The sequence below is a fragment of the Zonotrichia albicollis genome, chromosome 2 (genome assembly GCF_047830755.1).
Source record: "Zonotrichia albicollis isolate bZonAlb1 chromosome 2, bZonAlb1.hap1, whole genome shotgun sequence".
Lineage (NCBI taxonomy): Eukaryota > Metazoa > Chordata > Aves > Passeriformes > Passerellidae > Zonotrichia > Zonotrichia albicollis.
In genome coordinates, this window is record NC_133820.1 from 13,833,104 (window position 1) to 13,857,956 (window position 24,853).

General features: G+C 41.2%; 1 protein-coding gene across 4 annotated transcripts in view; it reads right to left on the minus strand.

Moving 5' to 3' along the window:
• Window positions 1–21,637, minus strand: part of HLCS (holocarboxylase synthetase) — a 146,770-nt gene extending 125,133 nt beyond the window's left edge. For 2 of the 4 annotated variants that reach the window (XM_074533894.1, XM_074533893.1), the window contains exons 1-5: window positions 21,418–21,637; window positions 15,808–15,960; window positions 7,335–7,497; window positions 3,944–4,818; window positions 2,125–2,307 (exon numbers count right to left, since the gene is read on the minus strand). In XM_074533894.1, coding sequence (XP_074389995.1) covers window positions 2,125–2,307; window positions 3,944–4,818; window positions 7,335–7,497; window positions 15,808–15,960; window positions 21,418–21,609 — 1,566 coding nt within the window. In that variant the 5' untranslated portion in view covers window positions 21,610–21,637. Of the gene's footprint in view, window positions 1–2,124; window positions 2,308–3,943; window positions 4,819–5,480; window positions 5,618–7,334; window positions 7,498–15,807; window positions 15,961–21,417 lie in introns of those variants that run through there. The other 2 variants (XM_074533895.1, XM_074533896.1) reach the window with 2 other exon arrangements.
• Between the last annotated feature and the right edge of the window lie 3,216 nt (window positions 21,638–24,853).

Consider the following 24,853-nt stretch of genomic DNA (forward strand, 5'->3'; position numbering starts at 1 on the left):
TTAAAATAATATATATTATTTAATAATCTAATCTAATTTAGATTTAAAATTTGGATTTAAAATATAATAATTTGGATTGAAAATACAATTTATTTGATTTAAAATATAATATGATATAATACAATATGATCTAATATGATATTATGTAATATGATATGATATGATATGATATGATATGATATGATATGATATGATGTAATGTAATGTAATGTAATGTGATGTAATATAATATAATATAATATAATATAATATAATATAATATAATATAATATAATATAATATAATATAATATAATATAATATAATATAATATAATATAATATAATATAATATAATATAATATAATATAATATAATATAATATAATATAATATATAATTTGGATTGAAATAATATATACTATATAATAATATAATAGAATATAATTTGGATTTTAAATTTGGATTTAAAATATAATAATTTGGATTTAAAATCTGGATTTAAAATATCATCATTCCAGTTCCGCTCATGTTTTCTTGGCTTTTTTTAACCCATGCAGCAAGAGTGTGCTTTTAAGCTCTGCGTATTGGAAATTAAAATTTCAAAATGTGAATTCTGAGGGGGACCAGCACTTAAAACTGAAATAATTTTTAAATTACCCAAAAAAACCCCCAAAAAAACCCTCAGCTTCATTTTTTCTTAATGGAGTAAAAAACTGCAAAAAAATTATTATTTTTTTCCTCATAAGCAAAAGGAGCTTGGGGTTCCTAAAATTAATTAGAAAATCTGAACCAGGAGATTTTACAGACGACAGAAATTCCAGTTTGGGGATGAGGAATCATTCCTGAGCAAAATAAAATTATTTCTCATTATTTGTGGATCTGCTAACAAGACTTGATAATTTGCTTGATCATTAATTGACTCATTGTGGTATTTTTATTAAAGTCTAAGAAATCATCCCAAAATCACTTGGTGGTAATAAAATTAAAGATTTCCTCAAATAATTCAGATTTTTGGTAACTCCTGGCTCTCTGGGAAAGCAGGGAGAACAGGATGGATGTGGAAAAATAAATAATGTGTGAAAAGCTAAATTCTAACACATTTATTATTTATTTTAATGTGCTCTCTCTTCATTAGGAACTGTTGTTGCTACAAGTTGCAATTTCCTTTTACACAAGATTCTGGAATTATATCAAAGCTAAAACATTAAAACAATGATTACACACAGCAAAACTACCATTAAATATGTGAATAAAACCATTAAAATCACATGAAAATTAATAAAGTTTAGGAATAAAATAATTAATTATTTAAATTTTTAAAACTAATTGTGGTATAAACTTTAACTGAAGAATATACAGTTAAAATACCTTTATTTGATCGTCTGCAATATGCCACTAGATGGCAAGTTTGGATAGAAATTAGCTGAATTTTAATTTATGTGTTTGTTGAATTTTAATTTATGTTTGTTGAATTTTAATTAAATGGTAGTTTAAGCAAAACTACTATCATACCAAGAGATTAATTTTTTTTATCTTGATTTTATATTTTTTTAATACCAAGCACAATTCCCCTGGTGAAACTCAGAATTCTTCACCATCTCCTCTTCTGGAAATTTCATCTTGATTTAATACCAAGAGATTAATTTTTTTTATCTTGATTTTATATTTTTCAAAAAAAATAAATCCTGGTTTTTAAAGCATTTCCTTCTGCAGCCTTCAAATGGAACAGCATTAACAGAAATACAGAAATATAAATAAATTAACCCTGCACAATTCCCCTGTGGTGAAATTCAGAATTCTTCACCATCTCCTCTTCTGGAAATTCAATCTTCATTTCATACCAAGAGATTTTTTTATCTTGATTTTATATTTTTCAAAATAAATCCTGGTTTTTAAAACATTTCTTTCTGCAGCCTTCAAATGGAACAGCATTAACAGAATACAGAAATATAAATAAATTAACCCTGCACAATTCCCCTGTGGTGAAATTCAGAATTCCTTCTAGCAGGAACCAAAACTGATGGATATAAAAATGAAATTTTTTCCTTACCTGAATAATCTGTAGAAATAAAAAACCAAAAGCAAACAAAAGCAGCAGGATGAAGAAAAATCTGAATTTCCCTGGCAGGGTAAATCCCAGCTTACCTCATCAGCAGAGAGCAGGAAAATGGGAGTTAATTCAGGAATTTCTCTTTTTTCACAGCTCAGCCCCAGGCAGGTCAGGATCTCCCTGAGAATTTCAAATCTCTTGGAATTGCTCATTTTGAGCAAATTAAAATCCTCCTCCGTCTGCACGTCCATGGAATTGCTGTCCAGCTCCAAGTGGGCCTGGCAGGATCAATAAAAAGAGAAAAATCAGTTTCTAATTCAGGAACATCAACACTGCACAATTTCCTCTGAAATCTACCTAAAATTTCCCTTCTTCATGAATTTACTCTGGGGGAGTTGATGAAATTTGTGTTTACAAACTTTATTTTCTGCTTTTCAGGTCTGCCAGAGCCAACAGCAAGGTTGGGCATTTTCTGTTTAAATAAATCCCAGAGTGGTTTGGGCTGGAAGGAATTTCAAGATCATCCCATTCCAGGCCCAACTCCTCCCACTGTCCCAGGGTGCTCCAGGCCTGGCCTTGGGCACTTCCAGAGTTGGAGAATCCACCCTGGTTTATCCAAGCTGTAACTCAAGAGAGAAACCTCACTGCATCCCTTCCAGTGAAGCAGAGCTGAAAACTCCAGCTCAGGTTGGCATTCCTGGTTTTTGGGAGCTGATTAAAGTCTGCAGCAGGAGATTGGCAGGGCCTGAGGGCTCTTACTGGGCCCAGCTTCAGGGGGTTTTCTCTGGAGCAGTTCCTCAGAAAATTGTTCCTGGTGTGAGGAGTGTGATGGAGAGTGAATTAAACTGACAAAGGGCAGGGCTGGGTGGGATTTTGGGGCAGGAATTGTTCCCTGGCAGGGGCTGGGATGGAATTCCATCCCTGCATCCCTGGCAGTGCCCAAGGCCCGGTTGGACACTGGCACAGTGGGAGGGGTCCCTGCCATGGCAGGGCTGGCACTGGGTGATCCCTAAAACCCCTCCCAGCCCAAACCACTCTGGCATTCTGGGATTCTCTGGCTGCTTTTCTGTCTGAGCCTGCGATTCCTTCTCCCCTCTGAGCACTTTGCTCACCCTGTGCCCAATCCCCACACCGGGCAAACCTCGTGCCGTGGCTGGTGTGGGTTTGGCCCATCCCATTCCTGGCCTGGTGAACTTGGGAAAATCCCTTGGAGAGCTGGATTCTGCCTCAGTCCCTGTCCCTCTGGCAGTGCCAGCACACAGGGAATGGCTGCCGGTGCCAGAGGGCGGAGATGGGTGGGAATTGGGGAAAAATCCTTCCCTGGGAGGGTGGGGATGCCCAGAGCAGCTGGGGCTGCCCCTGATCCCTGGCAGTGCCCAAGGCCAGGGTGGGCACTGGCACAGTGGGAGGTGTCCCTGCCATGGCAGGGCTGGCACTGGGGGAGTTTCAGGACATTCCTGTGCTGGCAGGAAAGGCTGGCACAGCTGGCATTGCTCACCTGCACAGGAGAAGCTTTGGGCTGAGCTCAGGGCGGCCTTGCAGGGCCTGGAGGAGCCCCAGGAAAGCTGGAGAGAGACAATTGCCAGGGGATGCAGGACAGCACACAGGGAATGGCTGCACACTGAGAAATTACAGGTTTGGGTGGGATTTTGGGAGAAATATCCTTCCCTGTGAGGGTGGGCAGGGCTGGGATGGAATTCCATCCCTGCATCCCTGGCAGTGCCCAAGGCCAGGTTGGACACTGGCACAGTGGGAGGTGTCCCTGCCATGGCAGGGCTGGCACAAAATGATCTTTCAGCTCCCTCCCAACCCAAACCACTCCATGATTCCACCCCTCCCCTGGACAGGAACCGCCAAGAAGACACAATGGGAACAATTTTTTAGGAGGAAATGAATTCCCCCTGCTCACAGTACCTGGCAAAGGATGGCTTCTCCTCCACAGCCGCCGTGGCTCAGGTGCACCATCACCATGTCCTCAGCAGCGCTGCTCAGCCGACCCAACACCTTCACCCTGCTGCCATCTCCCTTCAGGCCCTGCTCAAACACGGAGCCGCTGAGCAGCAGGCTCAGCCTCACCTCGCTGCTCTCCTGCCTGGACACCACCAGCTCGTGCACCGCCCTCCTCAGCTTGCTCTTGTGCTTTATCTGCACTCCCCCGAAGGTGAAGGAGGAAGAAAGGCCAAGGATTTTGCCCCCTTTGGCCAGGAATGCCATGAAGTGCCTGTGGATGGCCTCGGGGAGGGGCTCCTCGGTGGCAATGAGCAGCAGCAGGCAGTTTTCCAGCCAGGGGTCCCTGAGCACCCGCTCGTGGCGCAGCTGGTACAGGGCATAGCTGTCAGCACCAATGCACTCCCTCAGCACCGCCTGCACCTGCTCCAGCCTTCCCTTGGCAGCCTCAGAGCCCACGTAAATCAGGATATTCGGGGGTTTCCCAGCCAGGTTCATCCTTTTGACTCCTTTTTGCAGAGTTTGGTGCTCCCTGTCCTGCCCTGTGCCGCTGCAGTCCTGGGGCAGCTCGGGGGTGTTTTCCTCGGAGGCGAATCTCACCGACTCGATGGTGCTGTTCTCCAGCTGCAGGCACTCGTGGCAGCTGGAAAGGTGCAGGTGGTGCTGCTCCCCACCTCCTGTTCCCTCCTTTTCCCTTTCTTCTTCCAGCCTGGATTTGTCCTCCTCAGCTTTTCCTACCCCTGGTTTCCCAGCAGGAGTTACTGCGTCCATGTCTGTGCCTTCCTCTTCCTCTTTTCTCTGCTTCGCCAACTCCTTCAGAGCTGATTCCTCCAAATGGACAGCTGCAAAAGGTAAAAATACAAAAAAAAAAAAGGGTTAAAATAATGAGATTAAAAGGGTTAGGATAAATGTCATTAACAGCAGAATTCAATTTCAGTACAAATTCCCTGTAACAGCAAGAATTTCACTTATTTGATGCAACAAATCCCATTTCCCCTCAGGACAACAGAGATTTGCACTCATATAATAAATCTAAAGAGAAAGGAAAAGGGGGAAAGGAAAAAAAAGGGGGAAGGAAAGGGAAAAGGGGGAAAGGGAAAAGGGGGAAAGGGAAAAGGGGGAAAGGGAAGGGAAGGGAAGGGAAGGGAAGGGAAGGGAAGGGAAGGGAAGGGAAGGGAAGGGAAGGGAAGGGAAGGGAAGGGAAGGGAAGGGAAGGGAAGGGAAGGGAAGGGAAGGGAAGGGAAGGGAAGGGAAGGGAAGGGAAGGGAAGGGAAGGGAAGGGAAGGGAAGGGAAGGGAAGGGAAGGGAAGGGAAGGGAAGGGAAGGGAAGGAAAGGAAAGGAAAGGAAAGGAAAGGAAAGGAAAGGAAAGGAAAGGAAAGGAAAGGAAAGGAAAGGAAAGGAAAGGAAAGGAAAGGAAAGGAAAGGAAAGGAAAGGAAAGGAAAGGAAAGGAAAGGAAAAGGAAAGGAAAGGAAAAGGAAAGGAAAGGAAAGGAAAGGAAACACCTCTGGAAAAATACAGCTCTTCTAAGGAGGGCAGGGTTTAAAGCTGCTTCTGTTTTGAAATAAACTGTTTTGAAATAAGCTAATAAAGTGATGGTGTTGGGTAAGACAGATATTGAACCACGGCCCTTGCACTGCCGGAGGCTGCAGATAAAGTTTTGGCACAAGAAAAGGGAGTAAAAAGAGATTTGAACAGATTTCAGTCTGCAGAAAGGCAGAGAGATCCAGCACAGCAAGATCCGGGAGCTGAGAATCCAAGGGAAACCAGGAAAATAAGAACCGTTAAAAATTCCCCTTTCCCCCTGAAAATGACAGAAATGTGAAGATAATTCAGAGCAAATACAAGTGAGAAGAGAAGAGCAAAGATGATTATTGCCAGCAAGAAATGTGCAGAGCAAAGAGGAGAGAAAAAACCCTCACCACAAGGGAGGGCTTCAAGGCTAAACCTGAAACATTTTATTGAACCCTTCCCCTCTCACACACAACCAAACCAATTTATTGTGCTTTTAATCCAGAGAGAAACCTGATTAACAACATTTTGTTAATCCCTTTCCTTATTATCAAACTGCATCCCCTTTGGAGCAGATCTGAAGCAAGATTTGAGCAAGATTTCTCTTTTTTTTTTGATATCCCAAGGGAATTTCAGAGTTTCCAAACTCTGTTATTCCACCCAGAGCCTTCCCCAGCTGCTCCCACAGCTCTGGGAGCAAAAGGAACATTTTAAAACATTTTAAAAAGGGACTGAATGGGACACCCTCAGCTTCCAGCCTTCCTTGGGGGAATATTTATAGAGAACAGCACCAAAAGAGACAGAATTTCCCATCAGAATCTTTTGGGAGAATATTCCTGTCCTCTTGCACCTCAGCTAAATGTTGTTGATTTTGTCATTCCTTCAATTCTGCCTGTGCACTGTGATCTACATTAATTAAATAAAACAGCAAAGCAAAAACAAACCCCATAAAAAAAGGCAAAAAAATCCCACCCAAAATTGTTCTCAATCCATGTTCAGCTTTAATACACTTTAATTTCAAATATATTAAAAAAATGAGAACATTTGCCTAAAAACTTTCAGTTTGGATTTTCAAAAATAGATTTGTTAATCTAACAGAGAAGATTTAAAGAATTATTTTCTAACTTCTGGTTTGGAGCACCCTGGGACAGAGAAAGGGCTCCCAGCCCACAGCAAGGTTTGGGAATTGATGATTTTTAAGGTTCCTTCCAACCCAAACCATTCCAAATCCTCCAAAATCAAAGCAGAGCTACAGAGGGATCAACCTGGAATCCCAGGAAGAAAAATACTACCAAAAAAAAAAGCAGATTTTTCAGGTAGGTATAAAAAACTCCTGCACTTGAGCTAAATGTTGTTGATTTTGTCATTCCTTCATTTCTGTCTGTGCACTGTGATCTACACTAAATAAAACAGCAAAGTAAATACAAACCCCATTAAAAAAAGGGCAAAAAAAATCACACCCCAAATTGTTCTCAATCCATGTTCAGCTTTGAATAGATGTTAATTTAAAATATATTAAAAAAAAAGAACATTTGCCTAAAAACTTTCACCTTGGATTTTCAAAAATAGATTTCTTAATCTAACAGAGAAGATTTAAAGAAGGTATTTTCTAACTGCTGAAAGCATTCTGGGATAGAAGAAGGGGGTGGGAATGGATAATTTTTAAGGTTCCTTCCAACCCAAATCCTCCAAAATCAAAGCAGAGCTACAGAGGGATCAACCTGGAATCCCATCAGGAAGAAAACACTGCCAAAAAAAGGGCAAATTTATCAGGTAGGTATAAAAAACGATGCCCAAAGTGCTGAAATAATGATAAATCAGGGTATGAATAGGATGAGGGTACTTACAAACAATGCTGTGTGGCACCATCCCGTTCTCCATGTGCAGCCTGTCCTCCAGGAACGCTATGCCCAGGCTACTGAAATTATCTACACTGGCTGCAGCCATGAACTGAAAAGGTTCCCCAGCTTTATAGGCCAAGGGTGAACAAAACTCTGACCACTTGACAATCTAGAACAGAGCACATGCACGGCTTTCAGTTGGGGAAAATGATGGAGAAATCCCTAAGTAACAAAAATATTGTGAGTTTGCAAGAGGAACTGCAGAATTGAGTAATTTACTGACAGGGGTTTGCAAAGATTGAGCCCTGATGGAAAAGAAAAATATCCACAGCAAGGAATCATTCCCAAAGATCAAGGCTCTAAAAGTTCCAAGCAAGAAAAATGCAGCAGAGCTGTAAGAAAAATTCTCTTTGAATTTGTTTCCTTCAGCACCAACTCCAAGCAAGAACGCTGATAAAAAGAACAAAATTAAACTACAAGGGTTTAATTACAAGGTGCATCCACAGCTGGAATGAATTTCTTCCTTTGTCATTCCCAGGGAATTCTTCATCCCCAAGTCAATTCTGAGTGCATTTGGAATCAGGGCTGCAGGTAGATTAGATTAATTAAAAAATTCAAGTTAAGCTCTGCAGAGGGGACATTTACATGCAGCAGTGGTAAAAAGTGGGCAGATATATTTTAAAAATTCATTGTATCATAAATTAATAAGTTAATTAGTAACCACACTTAGCATTCTGCTTTTAACACGTATGATGATGGTGCATTTTTTACAAGAAACTCAAAAACTCTTCAGCCATTGGAGAGGTTGTGGTGAGGGACAAAGAGCTCAGGCTGGGGAAATCTCGCAGGCCTCAAATCTCACAGGCCTCAAATCTTAAACTCCTCAAATCTTAAACTCCTCATTTTAATTAAAAATATTTATTAAATTATATATATTTATATTTCAACACGTGTGATGATGGTGCATTTTTTACAAGAAACTCAAAAACTCTTCAGCCATTGGACAGGTTGTGGTGAGGGACAAAGAGCTCAGGCTGGGGAAATGTGGGGAAATCTCGCAGGCCTCAAATCTTAAACTCCTCAAATCTTAAACTCCTAATTTTAATTAAAAATATTTATTAAATTATTTAATATATTTATAAAATTTTATTTAAAAAATAAAAATTAGAAGCATTAACTAAACCACAAAGGTTGAAGATCTTTATCTACATCAAAAAACTCCTTTTTCCAGGAAAGAAACATTGCACAAGTAGGAGGCACAACTGGATACACAAACCACTTGTTCTCCCAAGAAAGAATTTTTAGAAACCTGACTTCATGACCTAAAAAAATCACAAAATCAGCCTTTGCCATGTTCCAAAACACAGGGAGACAAAGTGCAACTCCCTCAGAGCAGCTTCCCTCACTTGGACACTTCCATGAGGTTCAGCTTTTCATCCTCACACACCAGATGTAAAACACTGATTGAAGGAAGGAAAAACTGAGGGTGAGCTGTCAGTTATTGCACTTGTTCATAATCAGACCATCATAAATTTACCTTTTTATTTACTGCAATTAAATAAATGGTTTACACACCAGCAAGGGAATCCAGCTGCAGCTTTTGGTGTTGTGGTGTTTCCCAAGGGAACAGGACAGAACAAACAACCCCAATGGTTCTGGCTCAAATTCTCTCTGAAATTCTTCTCAGAGAATTTCTGGTTAATAATCAACAAACCCAATGAGACCATTCAGTCACAGGATCCCAGAATGGTCTGGGTTGGAGGAAACTTTAAAATTATCTCATTCTTCCCCTGCCATGGCAGGGACACCTCAGGCTGCTCCAACCAGGCCTTGGGCACTGCCAGGGACCCAGGGGCAGCCCCAGATGAACTGGGAATTCTATTCCAGCTTCTCCCCACCCTCACAGGGAGGAAATTGTTCCTAATATCTGATCTAAACCTGTAATTTCTCAGTGTGAAGCCATTCCCTGTGTGCTGTCCCTGCATCCCCTGGCAATTGTCTCTCTCCAGCTTTCCTGGGGCTCCTCCAGGCCCTGCAAGGCCGCCCTGAGCTCAGCCCAAAGCTTCTCCTGTGCAGGTGAGCAATGCCAGCTGTGCCAGCCTTTCCTGCCAGCAGAGCTGCTCCATCCTCTGCCCATCCTGGAGCCTCCTCTGGGCTCTGCAGCAGCTGCAGCTCGTCCCTGGCTGGGGCATCTCTGCAGGTGAGCTCCCAATCCATATTTCTATTTCTGGCATTTGGATAACTATTGGAATATGAATCCCAATATCACCAGTTAGATTGTGCCTGGGCCAGTCTGACCCTCGCTGCTGCTGTGCTGGATCACCCCAGAGACACCTTTAGCTTGCGGGTGGTTTCAGCTGGGCACTACACAAGGCCAGGCTTGGTAGGAACACCGTTACCTCAGGAAGAGGCTTCAGGCAAAGGTGAAGAGAAAAGAGGAGGGATTCTGCTGGAGGGTTATATGCAGTGGTTTATTCCATGGTTACAGAGGCCTCAATCTTGAAGAGACCTCCAACAGAATCTGAGCACATGGCCGGACTCACCTTTTAAGCTCAGGGGGAGGGGAGGGGAGGGGACAGGTGAGCCACCAACCAGGTGGGGGGGGTGGGGTCTCAAGGGATGAGGGACACCCGGACAGGCCAATGACCCCCAGGCCTGAGGGGCATCCTTTGAATCCAACCAACCACACGGCGCCTTGTTGGAATGTTAAGCCTGATTGACAGGACTCATTCAGCAAGGGGCGAGGGGGGAAGGGAGACCGGTACTGGCACACCTGGGAAGGGACCCAGGACCTGGAAGTCTAAAACAGGACATTTCAACACACTACAACATCTCCCCCTAGTTTTGTTTAAAAAGAAGAGGACTGGGTTTGTGCTGCAGAATGCTCAGATATCTAACGAAAACCTGGCTGGGTATCTTCTGCTCCATGATTTCTGTTAATCCTCAGTGAAAAATTCCCTTTCCAAGAGGAAAAAGGGAGCAGAGTGTGGGGTTTTATCACTTTGAACTTGAGGGTGAAACCCCGGCTCTGCGACACCGGAGGTGTCCCAGCTTCAATGGCGCTGCCCGGGGTGGAGGGTGAAGGATTTACAGATTATTTAAACATCCTTTCCTACCCAAAAACAGGCAACACCCACACCTGGAGGCTGTCAGGAAGTTCTGTTGATGCTCTTGATGTTTCTTCTCCAAGTAAAAAATCTCAGATATAAAATGTAATTATTGCTGTAAACAAAGTGAGCCCACAGAAGCAGTTTTGGGGTTTTAGTATGGAGGTGGAGAGAAGACAAAATAGAGGATTTTGGGTGTTGTTTGGTCTTTTTCTTCTTCTTTATCTGCCAAAACCTGTGACCCTGAAATCAGGCAACAAACAATCCATTGGCAGAGCAGAGCAAAAACCCTCAGGGAACATTTTCCAGCTTTCCTGCTGCAATTCCAAAGCAAAATTCTGTCAGAATAAAGGAGGAAAGGCCAGCTCTTAGCAAGGGATGAGACATCATTCAAACTCCTGTTTTCTGAGTGCCCCTCACTCTCACAGATCACAGATATTCCTACAAAAAATGGATTTTTTGGCCAGAAATTCCCCCAAGAGCAATGTGTTCCACAGGCCCTGGATGTGGCGACAGCCAGAGCTGGTTTTAACCAAAATTAAGAGAATTTTATTTGTGTTTGCACAGAAGAACAATAAACAAAATTACCCAGCAGTCCTTTCCCTCTTTAGTTTTGATTTTTTTGCCTGGACTACCACTTTTGAGCCCTCTAAATCAAATTAATTCTCAAATTTAATGTTCACATAAGGATGCAAATTTTTCCATCCTAAGGAAAATGAAAGCAAACCCAAGAAAACAAAATCATTTCCAAAGCAGCTCATGCAGCTTTTCCCCAAGGAAACAGAGAGTAGCAGAGTTTATCACAGGGTGAAAAATTCAGAGTTTTGGGTTTTTAGTATGGAGGTGGAGAGAAGACAAAATAGAGGATTTTGGGTGTTGTTTGGTCTTTTTCTTCTTCTTTATCTGCTTTATTTTGCATTGTGTTGATGGCACAGAGTGATTAGTTAGGGAGAGTTGTAGTACAGATGTTGTGTGGCAGACAAATAATTAGATATTGGCAGAAAAATAGAAATAAAGCACATTTTAAGAGTTAATTAGATAAAATAGCTTTAAAAGACCTTGAAAGTGTACATTTTGTGACTTTTGCTGCCTTCTCTTTGTGTGCTAAATGTAGAACTTGTGATAAGATAAAAAATAAACAACAACTTGAAGAGTAAAATATTCTTTTACACAGATCCTCACGCAGGCCATGAGCACCTGTGGGTGTGATCTGGAACACCAAGGATGTGGAATTTTGGTGAAGGAGCCTGAAATTCCCTGACTGCAGAAAATCAGGGTGACAGGAGGCCCTTTGGGGACAGCCAGGACAGGACAGGAAGTGGATTTGTGGAGGATCATGGAAGTTTGACAGAAAGTTCTGTATGCAAACTTTAAGGGAAGAAATGCTGATTTTAGAGTTTAAAATAAAATTAAATTTAAACGAAGGTTTCAAATTGAATTAAGCCCCTTTGAATGCTGCTTGGAAAATTCTCTACAAATGCAGGAGAAGGATTTTTCCACTGTGCCAGGCTGCTCCAAGCTGGCCTTGGGCACTGCCAGGGATCCAGGGGTGGAATTCCATCCCAACCCTGCCCACCCTGCCAGGGAGGAAATTGTCCCTAATTTTCAGTTTTGTCCCTAATTTTCAATTTTGTCCCTAATTTTCCATTTTGGAGCCATTTCCCTGTCACATTCACATTCTCTGAAAAAATCCCTTCGCCCAGGATTTTTCTCCTGGGAAGCTGGGAAGCCTCAGAGAAAATGGAAAACAATTCTTATTTTATTTTCTTCTCTGTTTTGCTGCTTTGGAATGTGTTTGGAGATTTATTACCCATTGGATTCATGTAAATTATTTTGACTCAATGACCAACCAGGGCCAAGCTGTGTCAGGACTCTGGAGAGAGTCAGGAGTTTTCATAATTATCTTTTTAGCATTCTGTCTGTATCCTTTCTGTATTCTTTAGAGTAGTTAGTATACCATTCTATAATATAATATAGATCATAAAATAATAAATCAGCTTTTTAAGAACCCCACAAACCCAACAATTCCCTGTGTCCTGTCTCCCCATTCCTCCAGGGAAAAATGCTCCTGAAAATCTCAACAAAATGTCTCTGGCTCTGTTGGAAACATAAAATACAGCTTAAGAATTGAGAGATCTGAATGAAGCAATTCTCTCTTTATTCCCCATAACACCACAACACATCTGTGCCCCTTTCTATGCAAGAATATTGAATATCTGTACCTCCTTTCTATGCAAAAATATTGAATATCTGTCCTCCTTTCTATGCAAAAATATTGAATATCTGTACCCTTTTTATGCAAGAATATTGAATATCTGTACCTCCTTTCTATGCAAAAACATTGAATATCTCTACCTCCTTTCTATGCAAAAACACTGGATATTTCTACCCCCTTTCTATGCAAGAATATTGAATATCTGTCCCCCTTTCTATGAAAAAATATTGAATATGTGTATCCCCCTTTTATGCAAGAATATTGAATATCTGTACCTCCTTTCTATGTAAGAATATTGAATAGCTGGAAGCCTTTTCTATGAAAGAACACTGAACATCTGTCCCCCCTTTCTATGCAATAATATTGAATATTTGTACCCATTTCCATGCAATAATACTGAATATCTGTCCCCCTTTCTATACAAGAATATTGAATACCTGTACCCCTTTTCTATGAAAGAATACTGAATATCTGTACCCCTTTCTATACAAGAATATTGAATATCTGTACCCTTTTCCTATGCAAGAATATTGAATTTCTATTCCCCTTTCTATGCAAGAATATTGAATATCTTATGAATATCTTATTGAATATCTTACCCTTTCTATGCAAGAATTTTGAATATCTGTACCCCATTCTGTACAAGAATATGGAATTTCTGTACCCCTTTTATATGCAAGAATATTGAATATCTCTATTCCTTTCTATGCAAGAATATTGAATATCTGTATCCCCTTCTATACAAGAATATTGAATATTTGTCCCCCTTTCTATACAAGAATCTTGAATATCTGCACCCCCTTCTAGGCAAGAATGTTGAATATCTGTACCCCTTTCCATGCAAGAATATTGAATATTTGTATCTCTTTTTTATGCAAGAATATTGAGTATCTGTACCCCTTTTCTATACAAGAATATTGAATATCTGTCCCTCTTTTTATGCAAGAGTATTGAATATCTGTACCTCCCTTCTATACAAGAATATTGAATATTTGTACCACTTTCTATACAATAATACTGAATATCTGTTACCCTTTCTTTGCAAGAATACAGAATTTCTGTACCGCCTTCTATGCAAGAAAATTGAATATCTGTCCCCATTTCTACACAAGAATATTGAATATTTGTACTCTTTTCCATGCAACAATGTTGAAAATCTGTACCCCTTTTCTACACAAGAATATTGAATAACTGCACCTCCTTTCTATGCAAGAATATTGAATATTTGTATCCCCTTTTTATACAATAATATGAATATCTGCACCCCTTTCTGTGCAAGAATATTGAACATCTGTACCCATTTCTATACAAGAATATTGAATGGTTGGAAGCCTTTTCTATGAAAGAATATTGAATATCTGCCCCCCCTTTCTATGCAATAATATTTATCATCTGTACCCCTTTCTATGCAAAAATATTGAATATCTGTACCCCTTTCTATACAAGAATATTGAAATTCTGTACCTCCTTTCTATGCAAGAATATTGAATATCTGTACCTCTTTCCATGCAAGAATATTGAATATCTGTATCTCTTTTTTATGCAAGAATATTCAATATCTGCACCCCTTTCTATGCAAGAACATTGAATATCTGTCCCCCTTTTCTATACAAGAACACTGAATTTCTGTACCCCTTTCTATACAAGAATATTGAATATCTGTACCCATTTCTAAGCAAGAATATTGAATATTTGTACCCCTTTTCTATTAATACTGAATATCTGTACCTCCTTTCTATACAAGAATATTGAATATCTGTACCTCTTTTCTATGAAAGAATATTGAATCTCTGTCTCCTTTTCTACGCAAGAATATTGAATATCTCTATCTCCCTTCTATGCAAGAATATTGAATATTTGTATCCCTTTTCTATGCAAGAAAATTGAATTTCTGTACTCCTTTCTATGCAAAATATTGAATATCTATACCTCCTTTCTATGCAGGAATATTGAATATCTGTACCCATTTTTTATGCAAGAATATTCAATATCTGTACCTCCTTTCTATGCAAAATATTGAATATCTGCACCCCTTCCTGTGCAAGAATACTAAATGTGCGTCTCCCTTTTCTATACAATAATAGTGAATTTCTGTACGCCTTTCTATACAAGAAAATTGAATATCTGTACCCCTTTTCTATGCAAGAATATTGAATATTTGTACCCCTTTCTATGCAAGAATATGGAATATCTCTATCTTCCTTCTATGCAAGAATATTGAATATCTGCACCCCTCTCTATGAAAGAATATTGAATATTTCTACCCCTTTCTATACTAGAACATTGAATGTCTGTACCCCTTTTCTATGCAAGAATATTGAATATTTGTACCCCTTTTCTATGAATACTGAATATCTGTACCCCTTTCTACACAAGAATATTGAATATTTGTACCCATTTCTAAGTAAGAATATTGAATTTCTGTCCCCCTTTCTATGCAAACTATCGAATATCTGCACCCCTTCCTGTGCAAGAATATTGAATGCGCATCTCCCTTTTCTAGACAATAACATTGAATTTCTGTACCCCTTTCTACACAAGAATATTGAATATCTGTACCCCTTTCTAAGCAAGAATATTGAATTTCTGTACCCATTTCTAAGCAAGAATATTGAATTTCTGTCCCCCTTTTCTATGCAAAATATTGAATATCTGCACCCCTTCCTGTGCAAGAATACTAAATGCGCGTCTCCCTTTTCTAGACAATAATACTGAATTTCTGTACCCCCTTTCTATACTAGAACATTGAACATCTGTACCCCTTTTCTATGCAAGAATATTGAATATTTGTACCCCTTTCTATGCAAGAATATTGAATATCTGTCCCCCTTTCTATACAAGAATATTGAATATTTGTACCCATTTCTATACAAAATATTGAATATTTGTACCCCTCTCTATGAAGGAATATTGAATATCTGTACCCCTTTCTATACTAGAACATTGAATGTCGGTACCCCTTTTCTATGCAGGAATATTGAATATTTGTACCCCTTTTCTATGAATACTGAATATCTGTACCTCCTTTCTATGCAAGAATATTGAATATCTGCACCCCTTCCTGTGCAAGAATATTGAATGCGCGTCTCCCTTTTCTACACAATAACACTGAATTTCTGTGCCCTTTTCCATGCAAGGAACGAGGATTTTTCCTCACCTCCTTGGAGGAGTCGGGCGCCCCGTGCAGGCGGTGCGGGAGAGCGGGAACGCTCTCGGTCACAAACGCGATGTGCTCCGCGGGCAGCAGCCTCTCAGGGCAGGGAAAGGGAGGCACCAGCAGGCCGCTCCACCTGCTCAAGTCATCAATGAACTGCAAGGAACAAGAAACAATAATAAGCTTGCACAAAATAATAAGTTTTGTACTTTTAAGAGCGTTACAGAGAGTGAAGGGGGGGAGAGAAGAAGCGCGCGGTTTGTTTTCAGACACTGCGCTCACTCCTCCACGTTCCTGCTCCTGACTGTGTTGTCTGCAGACAGACAGCAGGACAGAGCTCCTCTTTTGCTTTTTAGTTAGTTTTAGCTAGCTGAGGCAAAGAAGTTCCCTGGATTTGTTTTTTTTTCCTTTTCTTTGGATCTCTTGGAGCTGCTCTGGCCTGAACACCCAGGAGAGCACCGGCAGCTCCACCTGAGACCCACCGGGCCGGGCCGGGCCTGCGGCAATTCCAGCACTGAGGGACTGAGCAGAGACTGAGCGAGCTGAGCTTCAACCCGGGGTTTTTTCAGTTTGTCGTCTCTTTTAGAGTGGCAAGGGGTCTCATTGTTTGATATTGTTTTGGTCTTATTGTTTAATAAACAGGTTTTTTTCCACCTTTCTCCAAGGAGGTGTTTTTTCCTCAGGGACCAGCTGGGGGGAGGGGCCGATTGGATCTGCTTTTCCCACCGGAGCTCCTTTGGGGGATTCTTCCCCAAATTTGCTCTAAACCTGGACACAACTGATTCAACAATTCCTTTTTAAATTATGCCCAGCTTAAATTCAAATCAGACCCGCCAGCCGTACAGCAAGGGTGATATTGAAGTGGAGGGAGAAGACCCACCTTTGTTGGTTCAGCATCAACTCTGTTTATTGACTCAATCAGTCACTTTTTATAACCGTGTTAATCAAGTTCATGCATATTGCAAACCCGAGCTCACAACAGGTCAGAGATAACACACCAACCCCTCCTTTTGTTTTCAATACCAAGATTTGTGTTCTCAAAACTTACTTTTACTTTCCCAAAACAGCCAAAGATAGAATATTCACCTGCCATGAGAAAACTGCCTGATAACTCTGGTATGCAGGGTTCTCAAGGCCTTCATGTTTGTCACTTTTACTTGTAATTAAAAACAACCTGAGAACTTCTGCTGTTTACAGAAACAGGCTGTGAGAATTTGCTCCTCACAGCTGCCTTCTAAGCCATTTCTGAAAAAATCTCCAACAGGGTGATGATTATTTTATGATGATTTTATGATTATTTTATGATTATTTCGCTTTCCCCACGAGACAAAGGAAGGGATAAAGTTCTGAACCGTTACAAAGGAACACTAAAAGTAAAAGTGAAAGCAACAAGGCAGTTTTTTATAAACCAACTGAAATTCCAGCTCTCAGCTTTGCAGGAAGAGAGGGGGGAACACAAAACCCCTGAGCTGTGACACTGTGGGACTTTTGCCACTGGCAGCATCCCTCATTCCCCTCCCGTTCTCTCCCATCCACACTGAATTTTGAATCCTCATGCCTCTGCATCAAAATTCCTCATTCATTATGAAACTCATAAAATAGAAACAAATAATTTATTTATTTCTATTTGTGGGACCTTGTGGGACATTTGCCACTGGCAGCATCCCTCACTCCCCTCCCATCCACACCGAACACTGAATCCTCATGCCTCTGCACCAAAATTCCTCATTCATTATGAAACTCATAAAATAGAAAGAAATAATTCATTCAGAATCAATCTCTCCATATGTTGTTCTATCCATCCCTCAGCAGATCATTGAACAAAAGTTTCTTCATTAAATTACAAAAGATTCCCTCTCTTGCCCTCAGCAAGGAACAAATAAAGCTCAAAACCTGGAATGAGCAGACCAAAAAACACATCTGAGACACCTCACAGCTTCTCAGGAAAACATTACATCCATTTTTAATTTTTACATTGATTTTGCGCTGAACTTCATTTGTCTGCCATATTTAAAAAATGGCAAACATTAGAAACAACTATTTTGCTGTGGGAAACAGTAAAGGCAAGAAGATTTTTAGAAAGCTGTGAAAGGAGGCTTTAGAAACAGAAAGGGCAGAGAACTTAGAGCGAGCTATAAAGTCTGAAAGTAGAAAAGTTACAATAGCACAGCAAGCAAGGTCAGGAAACAATGAGAGAACTCAAAACATGAAACAACTGAGACAATTCAACTCAGTTTGGGTTTTAGGTTTGGTTAAGACGGATTTTAAGACTGTAGAAAAATATGTTTAGTAGGAGAGGAGGAGGTTTTAAGTTTAATAATTGTGTATTGTTAATAGGAAGTATATAAGTAAGTATTGTTTGAAGCAGGTGAGGTTTTAGTGATTAGCTAGAGTAATTATCTGTAAGTTTTGGTTAAAAAGATTTTTAAATGTTCTGTAACAAAGAAATTGGTTGTTGTTAGTAAGAAGTGAGTTGTTGTCTTTTGGTTGTCTTAATTATGTAATAGGTTGATGTAATAAAGCTCAAAAAAATATTTTAGTCTTGTCTTGTTTGTGTGAACTTCCAACACACATGGTGCCTTCACAACTTCCTAAAAATCCTCTTACCTTCACTATTTCCCACATTTCCCTTCTGCCATACCACGAGCACACACCTACAATAATTCCAGAAAATAATTCCCCTGTGGCTCTGAATTCCAGCACCAAATGTGGGATTTCATCCCTGCACACCCCAAATGAAAACACAGAATATTGAGGGGGCAGCTCACTGACCCAGCCACCCTGGGGAGCACAGAAGCTGCACAAACAAACTCTGATTTCACTGATTTCTCCCACAGGAAAGTGAACTGAGCTCAGGAAGTTTAAACTACCTCAAACATCCCACCTGGCTAAAGATCAAACCAAAAAAATCCCTTTGCAGTTTATGATTTATAACTTGCAGTGTCTTAAGCAAGCTACTGATCACAGTCCAAGCTACTGGGTGCAAAGGGGCTTTGCTGGCTGCCCAGAAGCCAAAAAAAAATCAGAATTAACCTTTTATCTCTTCAGAGATGATGCAAAGAGCTCCCCAGTGATGCAGAGCCAGAGCAGCACAACAGGGATCCTCAAATGCTGTCCCCACATGTTTTAAAAAGACAAAAATATATTGAATAACAGCCCTGAGTCTGTGCCAAACTTCATGCAATTCCCCAGAGGGTTTCCCAGCTCCCAATAAACTGAGATTATAAAATCAGTCTGCATGAACAGCACTGCAGACAGAAAAAAATGTGCTGGCAGGGCAAGGGCTGAGGAGAAGCTGTTTCAGAAATGAGCAGGAGTGGAGCAAAGAGCAGAAATCAGCTGAACTCCTCCTCACAGAACAATAATCCAAGGCAAGTGAGGCAGAACTGCTCTAAACACAGCTTTGTTTTCGTTTTAATTTTATTGGAATGTGAATTAGGTATTTTACTTGGCTGGGAAAGATTCTGAGACTGCCACCATTGCTCGTGAGTGTGAAATAATCTGTTAATAAATAGCAAAAAAAAACTTGTTTTACATAGAGCCAACTCCATCAGCATTTCTAATCTTGTTTTCCCTCAAATGCAAATGTTCTTTTTACCCTCTGAACTTACAAAAAGCTTCTCTGCTTCCCGAGGAGCACTTGGGCACTGACACGCTCCACAAACCCCTGCAACAACTGAAACAACCCCCAAGCGCTCACACACCAACAGCAGCAAAAAGCACAGAGCAAGGGGAGCCTCACCCACACCAATCCTGGCATTTAGTGCCACATTCAGAGAATTCACCATTTATTTTAAATTATTCAGACTAGCTGGGGGCTGTGCCAGCTCCACCCCTAACGCTGAGACTCAAGCAGGCTCGCTTTCAGTTTTGCTTCAGGAGCTGGTTTAGCTCAGGGATTTTCCACTCTCCTGGGCTGCCACAGCCTCCCCCTTTCTGATTTTCTCCTTTCTGATTTCCATTTTTCATTCTCCTCACTCAGAACCACATTTTGCACGGAGAGAAGCAGCCAGCCCTCTCTCTCTCTGCAGTTCTCATTCCAGGGCAGATCCAGCAGAGTTTTAAAGCCCTGACACGAATCCTGAGGGCACAAACACAGCACGTATTTTTAGACTGAAGCCTCCCATGTTCTCCAAGCATGTTGCTGAAATGGAAAAGAGGCTTTTCCCAGGGACAGGACGAGGAGGAATGTCCTGAAACTGGAAGTGAGCAGGTTTGGATGGGAAATTAGGAGGGAAATCTTCCCTGGGAGGGAGGGCAGGCCCTGGCACAGGTGCCCAGAGAAATGTATATATTTCCTATTTCCTATATATATATGTATATATGTGTAGACACACAAATACACGTTTGTAGCACACAGAGCATCCCTCAGCCCATTTCCTATTCCTATATATATACATTTCCTATATATCTATATATTTCCTATGTATATCTTTTTCCTATTTCCTATATATACATTCCTATATTTCCCATTTCCTATATTTATATAGATATATACACACAAATACACGTTTGTAGCACACAGGGCATCTCTCAGCCCATTTCCTATTCCTATATATCTATGTTTCCTATTTCTATATATACATTTCCTATTTGTATGTATATGTATATATTCACACATACAAATACACATTTGTAGGACACAGAGCATCTCTCAGCCCATTTCCTATTCCTATATATTTCCTATTTCCTATATATATACACATTCCTATATATATATATATATTTCCTATTTCCTATATATATACATACATACATACATGCATATACATATATTATTACAAACATATATATGTATATATAAATATACATATACGAATACACATTTGTAGCACACAGAGCATCTCTCAGCCAATTTCCTATTCCTATATATATACATTTCCTTTACATATATACATTCCTATATATATATCTCCTATTTCCTATATAGATACACATTTCCTATATATATATATATACACATTTATATATATATTTTCTATTTCCTATACATATACATACAAATATATATATACACATACCAATACACATTTGTAGCACACAGAGCACCTCTCAGCCCATTTCCTATTCCTATATATACACACATTTCCTAAATATATATATTCCCATGTATATATATCTCCTATATATAGTTACACATATGTATACACATACAAATACGTATTTGGAGCACACAGAGCATCTCTCAGCCCATTTCCTATTCCTATATATGCATTTCCTATATATATATATATATATATATATATATATATATATTTCCTCTTTCCTATCTATATATACATGCACATACATATATATACATATATATACATCAGCCCATTTCCTACTCCAGCAAGTTCCGGCAAGCAGCGAGGAGAGGGACCCACACCCGAACTAACATTTCCCACCAAAGCGACCACCCGGCTGTCCCCTCCTCCTCCTCCCCCCTGGGAATTCCCACCTGGGAATTCCCTCCGCGCGTTGTTTTCCCCAATCCCAAACCCCTACCCGCCACCAATGCCCAGAACCAAACCTCAGCCCCATCCCCGCGGGGCCGGGATGCGCATCCCCGTTACCGCGGTTGCCGTTACCGCGGCAACCGCCGCGCCTCCCCGCGCATCCCCGCGGCTCTACCTGCGCCTCGCCGGTGCAGAACACCTTGCCGCCGACGCGGAGGCAGACGCGCTCGTCGGGGTGCGGCTGGCGGGCGCAGAAGGTGAAGGAGCAGCGGGAGCGGTGCAGCCTCCGCACGGTGCTGCGGACGAGCGCGGCCGAGCGCGGCCCCCAGCGCGCCCACAGGTACAGGTAGCACAGCGTGATCAGCATGGCGGGCGCGCGGCCACGCCCCCCGCCGCCCGCCCCGGCCAATGGCAGAGCCGTGCGTCAGGGAGGGCGGGTGGCGGCCGCGGCGCTGATTGGCTGGAGGGGGCTGGCGCGCGCGGAGCCCCGCCCCCTTGGCAGCGCCGCGTCTCTCCCCTCCTCCTCCCCTCAGCGTGAGGCGCAGGCGCCCTCACGGCCGATCGCTGAGGGGAACGCGGAGTTCTGCGGTGGAACGAGGTGTAAAAAGGAATAAAGAGCGCTCAAAATCGCTCAAAGCGGCTCGGGGCGTTGTGTCTTTGTAACGACTTAGTTGTAGGCGTGCTCTGGAGGAGGAAGAGGGACAGGAACAGGCGAAGTTTTCTCTCACCGCCGGCGCCACGACTCGGCGTCTCTGGGAATGGCAGAATGGTTGTGGTGAAAAGGAACTTAAAGCTCATCCAGCTCCACCCCCTGCCATGGCAGGGACACCTCCCACTGTCCCAGGCTGCTCCAAGCCTCAGTGTCCGACCTGGCCTTGGGCACTGCCAGGGATCCAGGGGCAGCCACAGCTGCTCTGGGAATTCCATCCCAGCCCCAGCCCACCCTCACAGGGAGGAAATTCTTCCTAATATCTGATCTAAACCTGTAATTTTTCAGTGTGCAGCCATTCCCTGTGTGCTGTCCCTGCATCCCCTGGCAATTGTCTCTCTCCAGCTTTCCTGGGGCTCCTCCAGGCCCTGCAAGGCCGCCCTGAGCTCAGCCCAAAGCTTCTCCTGTGCAGGTGAGCAATGCCAGCTGTGCCAGCCTTTCCTGCCAGCAGAGCTGCTCCATCCTCTGCCCATCCTGGAGCCTCCTCTGGGCTCTGCAGCAGCTCCAGCTCCTCCCTGGCTGGGGCAGCTCTGCAGGTGGGAATCACCTGAGGGGCTCAGGGACAGAATTCCCCCCTCACCTGCTGCTCCCACCACTTGTGATGGAGCCCAGGATAAATCTCCTTCTCCAAAGCTCAAACTGTCCTGATGGACAACAGGAAAGTGTGAAAAACCCCAATCACATGGGTTTTTTTTTTTGTTTTGGTTTTTTTTTAGATTTTTAATACTAATAAAATTGTTATAAAAATAGTAATATAATTAGAGTAATTAAAATTTGGACAATTAGGATTAGTGCAATATGAGACAATAAAAACAAAGAGTTACAGACAGTCCAGCTGGGCAGAATAACCCCAAAAAGGACCCACATTAACAGAGGATTAACCCTTACAAACAATAACCTGTTGCATATTCACACTCCTCACACACGGTGCATAAATTCCATTCAAACACAGGATTCTGTCTGGGCAGTGTCAGCTTCTTCCTCTGAATCCTGACAGCTCTTCAGGGCTGAGTGAGGCAGGAAGAAGTTCATTTCTCCTGATAATGGAGCAGTAAATTCTCTGAAAGATTTACATGCCCTGTGGCTGCTATCAACTGTGAATCCTTTCTTTTCAAAAAAGTATCTTCTATAGCGTGGTTTCTATTTTAACATTATGTTATAACCTAAACTATATTTAACACATTACTCCAGAAAACCAATACAGCATCACTTTCTAACACAACACATATAATATTCATTTTAATATTTGTGAAAAGCCAATCATAAAATACCCATTTTTCACAAAAAGATCTCATCTTGCTCAGAATTTACTTGATACTGCTACCTGACCTTGTTCCCAGATTGATGGTGCCCTAAAGGCACAGAATTCCCTTTTGTGTCCCACACAGGACCAGGAGAATGTCCCCAGTTCCCATTCCTGCAGCCGCCAAAGCCACAAATGGATGCATTTCATTCCAGCCAGAAATGTATTTAAATAATAATATAAATAAATATAATTATGTTTATTTATATAATATATATAAATAAATCCAATTCATCGGATTCACCAAATGACCTCAGGGTGAGGAACAGCCTGGCAGGGAATCAAACTGCAGGATTTGTGTGCTGCTAACACAAATTGCTCCTCCAGAATACACAACAGACAGCAAATTCTCCTTTACTCCTCCGATATATTTATGCACTAAAGTTATCAAATATTTTCTGTATTTTCTAGGGAAATGAATCACAACAGAGCTGTGGGAAAGGAAGGTGTGGATCAGTCTGATCCCAGCAGACACTTGGTATGTGAGGGAAAAGAGAAAATTAAAAAAAGATGGAAAATGCAAGGCCACAAGAAAGAAGCCAACACCTGCACTGACAGATATGTGACTCTTGTTTCCTGAACAAGTTGGGCAGGAAGCCACAACCTTTTTATCTTTATTATTCTGAACCCAAGGTCTTGTCCTGGGCTTGGAAATTCAGTGCAATGGGTATTTTTAAATAACAATTGCATCCCTAAGTGTATCTCTAGCAGGAGATAAACAAGGAACAAATTGCTCTCACATTTCAAGTGAAAGAAGGAGAAGAAATGGTTTTAAGTTGTGCCAGGGGATGTTCAGTGTGAAAAATGGGTATTTTATGATTGGCTTTTAGCAAATATTAAAATGAATATTAAATGTGTTATGTTAGAAAGGGATAATTTATTCAATGTGTTAATTTTAGATAGTGTGTTAAATATAGTTTTAGGTTATAAAATAATGTTAAAATAGAAACTATGCTATTTAAGATTTTTTTTTTCTAAAGAAAGGACTCACAGTGAGATAGCAGCCACAGGACACCTGAATCTTTCAGAGAAAAAGGATTTATTGCTCCATTATCAGAAGAAATGAAGGAAGAAGCTGACACTGCCCAGCCAGAATCCTGTGTTGGAATGGAATTTGTGCATCATGTGTGAGGTGTGTGAATATGCAAGTATAATACTAATAAAATGGTTATAAAAATAGTAATATAATTACAGTAATAATAATTTGAATAATTAGGATTAGGACAATATGAGACAATAAAAACAAAGTGTTATGGATGGTCCAGGTACCTCTTTCTGGGCAAAATAACCCCAAAAAGGCCCCACATTAACAGAGGATTAACCCTTAAAAGCAACAGCCTGTTGCATATTCACACACCTCACACATGGTGCATAAATTCCATTCAATCACAGGATTCTGGCTGGGCAGTGTCAGCTTCTTCCTCTGAATCCTGACATCTGAGCAAGTTGGGAAGAAATTGGTTTGTTCTGATAATGAAATCTCTGAAATCTTTCAGAGAAAGACAATGTATTGCTCCACAAGGAGCACTTTCTGATTGCTGTGAAAAGAACCCATCACTTGTTCGTACAAGGTTAATAGTTTATTAGTAATAACATAGT